A 12,183-nucleotide genomic window follows, 5' to 3' on the forward strand; every position below is an offset into this window, starting at 1 on the left:
AATCGATTGATATTATTATTTTTTTAATAATAGTAAACAAATGAATTGTAAATTATATAGTATAGGTGCAGTTGTGTTATCATTATGTAGATGTCTAATAAAAATCAAAATCAATGACAATCAAAAATAACTGCAAGTCTCCTAAAGATAAGTATTATTATTTACGTACATAGGTAATTAAATAGTATAGATTTAAAAAAAATATATTAGTACTTAGTTTTATTTATAATTCATTCCAATCAAAACACAGCTATTGGTGGGAAACAGGACTATAATAGTAGGTACTAGCCTATAATATTAGCTTATATTATATTTTAACTTTATCGTATTTTCGTGTTAAATTCATTACAAATTTTATTGATTTTTAATGAATTCATTACATTTTTAAAATGTAACATAAATATTTGTATTGTTCATATTTTCATGTATATCCCTATATTGTATTTATATTGTAATCGATAATTTTTTTTATTTTTTTTTGCTCTCGCTCCACTTTGTTTTAATATACCTATATTTCAAAATATATTATATTTATCATTTCTGAGTGAAAATATATTGAAAATTGTATAGAATAACTAGTTAGGTAATGATATTATATAATATATATTATATATATATATATTAATATAAATTATAATACATATATAATTTCTATACGATTTCTAGTTATAGTATATTTTAATTTTAATGTAAATACTTAACAAAAGTATCTAGTATATTAAATTATATATTTATTATTTATATGGAATAAAAGATTGCATTCTTTATAAGTTGACAATAGAAAATATTTAAAACCGAAAAACCTGCACTATACTTAACCGGTTCATTGTACCTATATAACAAAATACCACGCAATATTTTTAATTTTCCATAGAACTCCCATAAATATTATTGTATTACATTATGATTTATCATAAAATAATACAAAACAATATTTTAACGATTTTTTTTGTTTTAAACTCCAATATTTTTACCACACAAAATGAAAAAAAAGCGGGCAAGTGGGTACCGCTCTGCTGTGCATTAGGAGGTGGGATGGACCTCGGACTAGGGTAGGTTACATTTGAATGCAATGATAGGTATCATTGTATACGAAAAACGATTCTGAACGGAGGTGATTTGTCAGTCTAGAATATATTATATTTAAATATTGCCATGTATTCTAATTTGAAACAAATATTTTATTTTTCAATTAGGACGCATTTGCAAAAGGCGTGGTTAATCAATTTTTCTAAAAACATTGCATGTAGTTATCATAATTCATAATACCTTATATTATCATAGATATGTTTGAGGATAAATTGTTATCGTTACGCGATTTCATAAAAATTTAAAACTCAAACGCTCAAAACATTTTTCCTATAATGACGCTTCAAATTGTCTCTATAGCTTTTTGAAGCAAAACTTATGGAAAACTTAGTGTTGAATTTTTTAACGTTAGATATAAATACAAACAATTTTATGAATTTTGAACTACAAAATAATTTGCAAATATTCATGATTTTGACGAATTTTTGTCAAAATTTGAACTTCAAATGCTAATAAAAACAAATTGTGCCTATGTATTCTTATAATTATTTAATCACTATAAGAATAACATATGAGGAACTTTGTATAAAATTTTCAAGTATTTTTATAGGGCCAAAAAATTTTTATCGACACTTCAAAAAAAAATTCTTAGGAAAATTGAAAATTTCATTTGTCTATAAATAGCTCAAAAAAAGTCAAAATATTTTGAAAATAAAATCTCGTAAAGAAAATGACAATCTAAATAACTGGTAAAATTTTTAAGTATTTACGACTTATACTATTTGAATAACAACAAATATCAAAAATCGTTTGAGGCTAAACCGTTATTTAACGTGGTTTTGTAAAAATTTAAATTTCAAACACTCATAAAAATGTTTTGTCTGAATCCGGTAGAGTTTTTTTTACAGATATTTGAAGAAAAATTTATGGAGAATTTTTTACCAAATTTTCAAAACTTAGTTATAAAAGAAAAATTTTTACGATTTTCCAACCACAAAATTACTTGCAAATTTTCGCAATTTTGACATATTTCGTATAAATTCGAACTTTAAGCACTCATAAAAAAAAATTATGACTAACGATTTCGGATTTTTTTTTATCACTTTAAGAACAACTTATAAAAAACCTTGTATTAAATTTTCAAGATTTTCTGGTCAGCCAAAAAATTTTTATCGTTATTTAAAAAAAAAATACTTAGAAAAATTGAAAATTTCAATTGTCTATAAATAGTTCAAAAAAGTCAAAATTCTTTGAAAATTTAACTGTGTATGGAAAACGCTAATATAAACATTTAGTGAAAATGTCAAGTATTTACATCGATTAGTTTTTGAGTTATAGCAAAATAAAAAATTCGATTTTGACGTAAACTGGTTTTGCGTAAAAAATCCCGTTTTTCCCTCATTTTTTTGGGGTTTTTCTCGATTTATTTCAAAAATATTGAAAAATTTTAACTTTTAACCCCCCAAAGTACCAACTAGATTCAATTTCCTTTTCAAAGAGGGGCTGAAGTCAAAAATCGAAGCATTTTTACTGCTCCAAATGTTGTCGACAGACACAAAAAAAAAAAAAAACACACATCATTGTAAAATCAATACATTTATCACTCCGTTCAGAATCTAAAATGACTTAGATAGGTAAACATGTCTACAAAATAAAAAGATGAAATTGTTACTAAAACATGTACCAAAATTATTGTATTTTTATTTCTCATTTTAATTATTGTAATGTGTATTTATTTGACATTATATATTTTTTTTATTTAAATAAATAAATAAAAACAAATAATACATGTATTTAAAAATTAAAAATACATATATTAATTTTTAAGTATTTTATTATTTATTTATTTATTCAGCCAAAACAATTTCAATTAAATAATTACAATAAAATACATTAATAATAGCTGATACATATACCAACAGAGCTATAATCTCGTATTTGGTATACGGAGTTCAACGATATTGAAATTCGTATTAAAGTAAAATACTTATACAAATAAAATATGGTATAATTAAATAAACATAACACAATAAAATAGACTTAGAAACAAAAATTAACAACAGCATTACATATTAATTTAATCTACGATATTATGTTTATATATATATAACATGTAAGTAATTATGATGTGCGCGGTTTCCACCAACTAAAAGTGTACTGTTTTAGAACTCAACAATTTTAGGGTTTTTTACCTGTGTAAATATTTATAAAATTAAATCTAATCTTTATAAACTCTTTCAAATATGTAGGTATAGGTAGATATCTACTATATGCCTACCTATAAATACTTCTTCACGCATACATGGTAATCGGTGTGTAAAATATCATAAATTATACCTAAGCACTGTGAAAATATATTATGTTGTACTCACCAAAAAAGTGTATAAGGCGGAAAGTTTAGACATTTTTTTATCAGTGTCACCAAGTTTCAGCGGATACCTTCGCCGTGAAAATATTTATATACTATGAATTGTTCATAGAAAACAATAAAGTAGTTATTTAACTCCAAATTACGGTGTTAAATTTATAATAATTAAATTAACTACATAGTGCACATAATTTATTATTTCAATCAGGACAGAGCTTATCGCGTTGAGAAATTATTTAATTATTCATAATAATATCCAAAATTAATTAAACTAGAAAGTTTTAGGTAGATTTTCAATATAATTGTATAATAACACTGCAGGTAGTTAAATTGGTAAAATTGTTTTTTTTTTTTTTATGATTAACTGTCATACTGTCATTTTCCTAAGATTTAAAATTAAATTTAGTTAATTTACCGTGTATGATAACCAATAGACAAGTAGAAAGTTAGTACTTACTTATCTAATATTAAAATAAATGTGGTATAATATTATAGGTATAATTAATAATTATAAGTATGGACGTATGGTGTTTGGATCTTAATGATTAAATGTTCTTCGGGTGCTCCTTATTATAATAATTAATCCAAGTATTTAAGAAATTCTATTTAGTATTTTATAATTACCTACGTGGCTACGTTAACAATATAATAATTTAAATGTATGTAGGTAATATATTAATAGTTGTTTTTTTTTTTTAATAGCTTATTTAAAAAGTGTGAAAACAATAAATTTATGTTACTCGGGTTATGCGTTGAAAAAATATTCTAAACAAAAAAATATCAGCATCTATAATATTTTTTTTGATCACAAAAACCAATTTGAATACCTGATCAGATAAATTCGTCGAAAATTCATCGTCATCATGAGTCAAAGAAGATTAATTTATGCAGTCATAACTGGTATGATTATATTATAAAACAATAGAATACATTTTTTCAGTTTTTCTAAAAAACACTATATTAGGTTATAGGTAACATTATGTCGTCAATTCTTGTAAGTTATATATTAAGTTAATTAATTCATAATTGTCTGCATAAATTAAGATTTTTAGTCGTTCTTTAAAGAACTTAAATATTAAAGTTTTGCGTCGTAAAATTGTGTTCAATTAAAACAGTTTTTTAACGCTTATTTATTATTTGTGTACAGCTGCAGATAACTGTCCGATTTTTGAGCCATTATCTATCTAAAAGTATGAATTTAATGCATATAAAATTGGAAAAATATGTATATTATATAATATTAATACAGTAAGCTCTAAAAATCCTGTAATATGTAAAAATCAATAATAAATATGTGGTCAAGATACGGTCAAGTTATAACTCTCTGATGTACAGTGGGTTACTATTATGCGTATGTTAAATTTGAATGCAATGATACCTAATAATCGTAAACGGAAAATGATTCTGAACGGAGATGATTTATCAGACTAGGATATATTTTCCAGTGGGTGGTAAAAAAGGTTATTTTTATGAACCAAAATATTAAGTTTTGAATGTAATTAATCGCTTATTATTGAGTATTTCGATGTTAAATTTTAAAATTAAATTTTCTAATTTTCATAAAATTAAAATAAAAAAAAAATATATATATAATATATATACATATATTTTAATATATTATTTGAGTAATTTAATTTAGTATTCCCTTTTACTTATACTTTAATTTTTTTAATTTTTAGAAAACATTGTAACGACTGAGAATAAGCAAAGAATACTTATGTAAATAATGTCATTGCATCTTAATAATGAAATTGGGCTGAACCAATGAATTATATTATAAACACATTTCCAAAAATTAGGAACTAAAAAACTTCAAAAATTTCAAATACTTGAAAGTAGCTTAAAATTAATCTAAATATTTTGAAACTTTCATCGAGTATTGAAAATGACAATTTGAGTAATAATATCAAGTTTCAACGATTAATGATTAGCGATCAATTTAAACTTCATAGAAGCTCATAAAAAATATTTGTAAAATTTCAATAAACTTTTTCTTATTATTCTTGTAAAAAAAACTTATATTGAAAATTTATTGGATTTTCAAACTTAATAAACTTAACTTATGAATATTAAAAATAAAAAGTAGTTAAGTGAGTAACTCTCTGTGGTATAGTAGGTATCGAATGGACCTCGGATTAGGTCACTATAATGGATAAGTTAAATATTTAAAATATTTTGCAAATATTCATGATTTTGACAAATTTTTATCAATGTATAAACTTAAAACGCTAATTAAAAAAAAACCATGTCTGTATTTTATAATTTTTGTATCACTATAAGACTAACTCATTAGCAACTTTGTATTAAATTTTCAAGTACTTTGACTCGGCCAAAAAATTTTTATAAAAAAAAAACCGAATACTTCAAATGCTTATAAATGCCTTAAAATAAGCAAACTACTTTGAAAATTAAATTATACAAAGAAAATTTTAATCTTATAATATCTGGTTAAACTTTCAAATATTTACGAATTATACTTTTTAAATAATAACATATATTTAAAATCGTTTAAGGATAAATTGTTATGGTTACGCGATTTCGTAAAAATTTAAAATTCGGATATCAGACTCATGACATTATTTATTTAAAGGAAAATTTTGTGTTCAATTTTTTAACCTAAGATATAAATACTAAAAATTGTTCAACTACAAAATTGAAAATTACTAACAAATTTTTGGAATTTTGACGTAGATTTCGTAAAACTTTAAACTTTAAACGCTTATAAAAAAAAATTTTAACTAACGATTTTTGTTTTTTTTTTTTTAACTTGTATTAAGTTTTTAAGTTCTTTTTGGGCACCCAACAATTTTTATCGATACTTTAAAAAAATCAAAAATTTCAGTTGTCTATAAATAATTCATAAAAAGCCAGAATATTTTGAAAATTTAACCATACATGGATAACTTATTAATATAAACATTTAGTGAAAATTTCAAGTATTTACAGTGATTAGTATTTAAGTTACAGCAATAATCGATTTATTTAAAAACTGTTAGAAACATTTTACTTTAGACTTCTATAAATCTATCATACACGATACACCAAAGATATTCAATTTTCCATTAGAAACCACCTCTGAAGTTTTAAATTGAAGCATTATTTCGAAGTTATGCCGTACACAAACATATAAAAAAAACACGTATCGTAAAATCAATACATTCATATTCATCACTCCGTTCAGAATTTAAAAGTATATATAAATTATTATTTTTAAAAAAAAACAACAACAATATCAACGAATATCTTTTCAATTTTCTTAATTACATCAAATTATTTTTATTTAACATTTAATAAAAATTCGAACACAACTATTATAAAAATTCGACCTTTGGTACTTTCATAGTTATATTTTATAAGCAAACAAAACAAAACGTTTGTCGATTCAATTATATGTTAACCTTACCAAAGAAGGTAAAAAATATATAAATAAGAAGAATATTCTTAAAACAAAATATTTGAAAAAAACATGCAATTTATAGCTAGTTATTTTGGCCCTGAGTAGGTGAAAAAACTTGCAAACTAAAATTCCGTATATGGTATTCACCAGCAACGGTGTACATAAAAAAATGAACAAACTTGTACAATGTGACTTAAAAAACGTGGAAACATTTCAATTTCACAGCTCAATAACAATATTCATATCACACGTATACCTACTAAAAAAAAATATAACATAGGTATACCTAATAGTGAAGTCATTTAGAATTTATGAATGTTTCCGGAATTAAATCGGAAAGCTTTGAAAGTTTGGTTATGGGTCCTTAATAACCAAAAAAAAAGTCGCTATCGCTTCGTGGTTTGGAAGTGTCCGCCATCTTGGATTTTATGTGCAATTTTTCAGTTTTTTTAAATTATCTTTAAAAATATTCATTTTATCACAAAAGATGAAAATATTGACAAAATATACCTGTAAATATATTTATAATTATATGTAGCTTAAATATTAACTATTAAACCCTACCGCGCGTTGTAATATTTGATGTGGCGTGTTTTAATATTCTATAATCTATATATCTATTGACTGCTCCATGCTTGTCTCACTCGTGTAAACTATACAACGCGTTTTCTAGTAATTAATTAGGTAATTAAAGTAAGTTTTTCGTGTAATATTTATGTTTTTTTGCATGTTCTATACTATTTATAAGTATTACGAATTATATTTGTTGATAAAGGTACACTATATAACAGGGGTGGCCAGCGAGAAGAGACTCACGGGCCACCAAATGTATTAATAAATATGGAAGAGCCAAAATAAATGAAAAAAAAAAAAAAAGATCATCATATTATTATATAATACAAATATTCATATTAAAAAAAATTGTTTATAAAAATGTTAGGTACGATAAGATGCGAGCCGCAAAAGTATATGTCACCTCTGCTATATAATTTATATTTTATTTAAAGTAAATTTAATAATGTATGACTAACTTTTCAAAATGTATACCTATAGTTCTATTAATAAAATGTTAATAAGTACACAAATAACAAATATTTTTTAACATAAATTATTTTTTTCAAGTAATAAATAATAATAATGCTTATAATTTATTTAAAAATATTACAATAAATTCTATATGTACAAGTAGGTTATAAATAGTTTTTGCATTAGGGTGAAGGACTACTTTGACCATACAAAATTTCATCTTCACCCTGAGTATCATCTAAAATTTCTTTGGAATCCTCATCAATTATTATTTGTAGACGATTTGAAGTATTTGAAGTTTCGTGTTAACCGTAACGTATTTTGCATGCATATCATTTATTTGTTTTTTCTTTTCGTCACTGATCTCAAATAAATGTAAAATTATATTTGATAGGGCCAAATGAACCAACATAATATGTCCTTTTACAGCTCTAGAGTATGCATGTATGCATAACCAGTAAGAGTTTCATCAGCAGTTATCTGCTCCATCAATAGTAGGTACTTAAAATTTCCTTTAAAACCACTTCCTGTGAAACCCATGTACCTATATCATAAGTAAATGACGATTTCATTTTGTTATGTAAAACCTAATCTAACGATGATATTTGATAAATTTGGACTTATCGCTACTATATATAACGAGCTTTAAATTTTAATATACAGTGGCTGATCAAAAGTTACAACACAGTTATTATAGTTCAATGTTGAACATTTTTTTGATGTGAAATGCAATACAGTATTTAAAGTATCAAAATTATTAATATTTAATAGGTAAATTGACAAACGGAAGCGGAATTATTCTTGATTATTAAAATAGTTTATTTTTAGTTAAATTTTCTTAACATCGGCAATATCCATAACAAATGAGATTAAGGTATTTGATATTTTTCTACACCAATATTATTTAAATGATCAAGAATAATATGTATGACAATCTTCGTTAGCTGGTTCAAATATTTTGATACTTAATTTCCTAAATCTTGCGAAGATGGCATTACTTTCAATCGATTTATTTTATTATATTTCCAATTTTCATTAAGTTCCCGATTACCGACCGATTTAAAATAAGCTGTCGTATGTGTTTAGCTATTATTAATCATAACCGTGTCGGTTTATTAATTTTATTTGTACTGACGTTGTTACATTTTCTAGTTTACTATATAGTGCGACGCGTATATAGAAAGCCTTTAATTAACAGTTCATCTATTTAAGCTACAACAATTTATAAAAGTATAAATTTGTTGTAAATCTGTCAATATTTTTAAGCAGAGTGTGATAAAATGAATATTTTTAAAGACAATTCAAAAAAGCCAAACAACTGCACACGAAATATAAGACGGCCGCTGACACTTCTGAACCTCGGAGCGATGGCGACTGTTTTTCGGTCAATATAAGTAATCCGCGACCAAACTTACTGCAAATTTTCCGGTTTAATTGCCCTTGCAAAACACTTTTTTGATACGAAATTATTATTAACGTCTTATCGTCATCATATCATTATATTATGTACAACAGTGGCCGCGAGCGAGTTCGTGATGGGCCTGTGGGCCGGGTGGCCTTCGTGGGCGCTGACGAAGCGACCGGAAGCCGACACGCCGGCCGAGTGGCTGAGCCGGGACGACCACTCGTGGGCCGTGGCGTCGTTCGACCTGGCCAGCCTGGTGAGCGCGTGGCCGGCCAGTGTGCTGGCCGAGCGGGCCGGCCGGAAGGGGTGTCTGCTGGCCGTCGGGACGGGGCTGGCGGCGTCGTTCGGCGTGCTGTACGCGCCCAGCCGGTGGGCCGTGTTCGCGGCCCGTTCGCTGGCCGGCGTCTGCAAGTCCGTGGCCTACGCGTCCGTGCCCGGCTTCATGGCGGAGATATCGGCGGACAGGGCGCGCGGCCGGTTCAACCTGATCGTGGTGCTGTCCGACTCGCTGGGCATGGTGGCCGCCCTGTCCGCGGGGCCGCGGGTCGGCTACGCCGTCATGAACGGGCTGTCGCTGGCCGCCGCCCTGGCGTTCCTGGTGGCCGTGTTCCGCGTGCCCGAGACGGCGCACTATCTGCTGTCCAAGAGCCGGTTGAAGGAGGCCAGGTCGGCGCTCCGCTGGTACCGGCCGCGGTCGACCACCGCCGACAACAACCGGCGGCTCAACTGCATTACGGCGGCCGTGCGGGACGACATGCGCGAACCCGGCACGTACCGCGAGCTGTTCGCCGACGACGGCAACCGGGCCGCCGTGCTGCTGGTGGCCGGCGCGTGTTTCGCCCAGCGCGCCGGCGGCGTCGGCTGCGTGCTGGCCTACTCGACCACCACGATGCCGGCCGACGGTCCTGTCCGTCCCGGCGACGTGGCCGTCGTGTTCGCCGTCGTCCGGCTGGCGTGCACCGTGGCCGCGGTGCCGCTCATCGACGTCTACGGCCGCCGGCCGCTGCTGGTCGGCTCGCACCTGGCGCTGGCCGCTGTGACGGCCGCGTACGCGCTCTGTCTGATGCCGTACAACAACAACCGCGACGACGACGACGGCGGCGGCGACCGCGACCGCCTGCCCGCCGACAACAATTGGGGCCCGTCCGCGTGCGTCGTCCTGTTCTCGGTGGCCTATTCGATGGGCGCGGGCATCGTGCCCGGCGCCCTGGTCGGCGAGATGTTCCCGGCCAACGTCAAGTCGCGCGCCGTCACCGTGGTGGCCGTCGTCTCGTCGCTGGGCTCGTTCCTCATCAACAAGGCGTACCTGCCCGTCGGCGACGCGTTCGGCGCGTACGTCATGTTCTTCGTGTTCTGCGCCGTCAACGCCGCGTGGACCCTGCTCGCGTACCTGTTCCTGTTCGAGACCAAAGGCATGTCGCTGTCCGCCATCCAAGACCACCTGAACGACTACAACTCGTCTTCGTCGTCCGACAGCGAAGACGGCGCCGATAGACCGCCGGTGGGCTAGGTGTCGTTAGGTTTTTTTTTCCCGGCCTCGGGCGACGCGTCCGCCGTACAAGCTGATTTATTTTTCACCACCCCCCCTCGTGGTTAGGTCTCGGTCGTCCCCGTAAATGTTGTTTTTGAACGTCTCCGGTCACGACGACGGCTCTTACGCGCGGGTCCGTCTGAAACGTGTGTGTCACTCGTTATTCAAACTGCAGCCAAAATGTTTCTTTATTTGTAAAATCCGGTATTCGACCCATACCACACACTGAATGTAATCGCAATCTATTATTGTAATTCAATGAACTTTGCTCAAAAACGATTTTATAGACTGCAAACTATTGACCGTCCCGCGAATGATATAGTTTAAATCAAATAATATTAAGTCACGCGATGAGCTAATTTAAAATACAATGTTCTTTTCATAACTTAATAAATATATATTTTACAGTTATTCTTTCAAAAATAATATATACTATAGAACAAGCGCATTTTTATTACACCAAATAATTATTGTCTTTATTTTTGCTATAGGTATATGTTACATTGTTACAAAGTACTTACACTTAGATACGTAGTTGGACGACCATAATATTGTATTTATCTTTAAATCATATTTTATAATAAACAACTCTTAAATAACCTTGTTACATTAATCTATCGAATAACTGCTAATGCGATTTATTTTCATTCTTATTGTTTGCTATAATATGAGGATTATAGCATATAAATACAAAGTATAAAACGAATAGTGTTATAAATTATACCTAATCAGTAATCACTATTCGTTCTGGTAAATGTCGGTAGGTTTGTAATAATCCATAAGAATTGTTACCTTCAATGTTTAATTTGAAATGTTTGGTCAAACATATGATTCAAATATTTAAGTCGAAGAAATACATTGATCTACATAATAATAAGTCTAAATAATAATACTTATAATAGGTACAGTTTTATTTTCCACTAATGTTTACTTGCACTTGACATTTTTATAATTTTAATTTGATGATTTTTAACCATATTTAATGGTTTTGAGCGTACGAATTTATTTTGAAAAACATTAGTTCTTTTTAATGAATCACTTTTTGTTATTGTTATAATTTCTGTGTATAAACTATAAACTACAATAATAACCTTGCAACGAAAACGACCAATGTGTATATTTTGTTACAGACAGGCTTTGCTTATGATTAATTAAATTACATTTTGGTCTACTAATTATAAGTACTTTAGGTTACCAAATCTAAGTAAATAAGTTATTTTAGGTTTATTTGGTTTGGTGTATTAGTGTATACTTTCAGACACAGTCTTTATAAAGTTAAATATAATATGTACAATATAATAACTAATTATGTAGTAATGTACATTGTACACACATTGTATAAACTGGTCGTGCCTTTCGTCACATAATATAATAAAAGTTTATTTAAAAAACAAAAAAAAGTGTACTGAATCAAATAAAAATGTTTA

The 12,183-nt window shown here is 30.1% G+C and overlaps 1 protein-coding gene across 1 annotated transcript; it reads left to right on the plus strand.

Annotated features, from left to right (window-relative positions):
• The first annotated feature begins 4,104 nt into the window (after positions 1-4,104).
• On the plus strand, positions 4,105-11,391 carry LOC126552905 (facilitated trehalose transporter Tret1-like). The gene is made up of 2 exons (XM_050208040.1): positions 4,105-4,297; positions 9,336-11,391. The coding sequence occupies exons 1-2, from the start codon at positions 4,261-4,263 to the stop codon at positions 10,733-10,735; spliced, it is 1,437 nt and encodes a 478-aa protein (XP_050063997.1). The 5' UTR covers positions 4,105-4,260; the 3' UTR covers positions 10,736-11,391.
• Positions 11,392-12,183: the final 792 nt, after the last annotated feature.

Source organism: Aphis gossypii, chromosome X (genome assembly GCF_020184175.1).
Source record: "Aphis gossypii isolate Hap1 chromosome X, ASM2018417v2, whole genome shotgun sequence".
Lineage (NCBI taxonomy): Eukaryota > Metazoa > Arthropoda > Insecta > Hemiptera > Aphididae > Aphis > Aphis gossypii.

Coding starts and splice junctions, on each gene's coding strand:
- LOC126552905 (XM_050208040.1), top strand. CDS start 4,261: ATGAGTCAAAGAAGATTAATTTATGCAGTCATAACTG. Junction 4,298..9,335: donor AATTTATGCAGTCATAACTG/GTATGATTATAT, acceptor TATGTACAACAG/TGGCCGCGAGCGAGTTCGTG.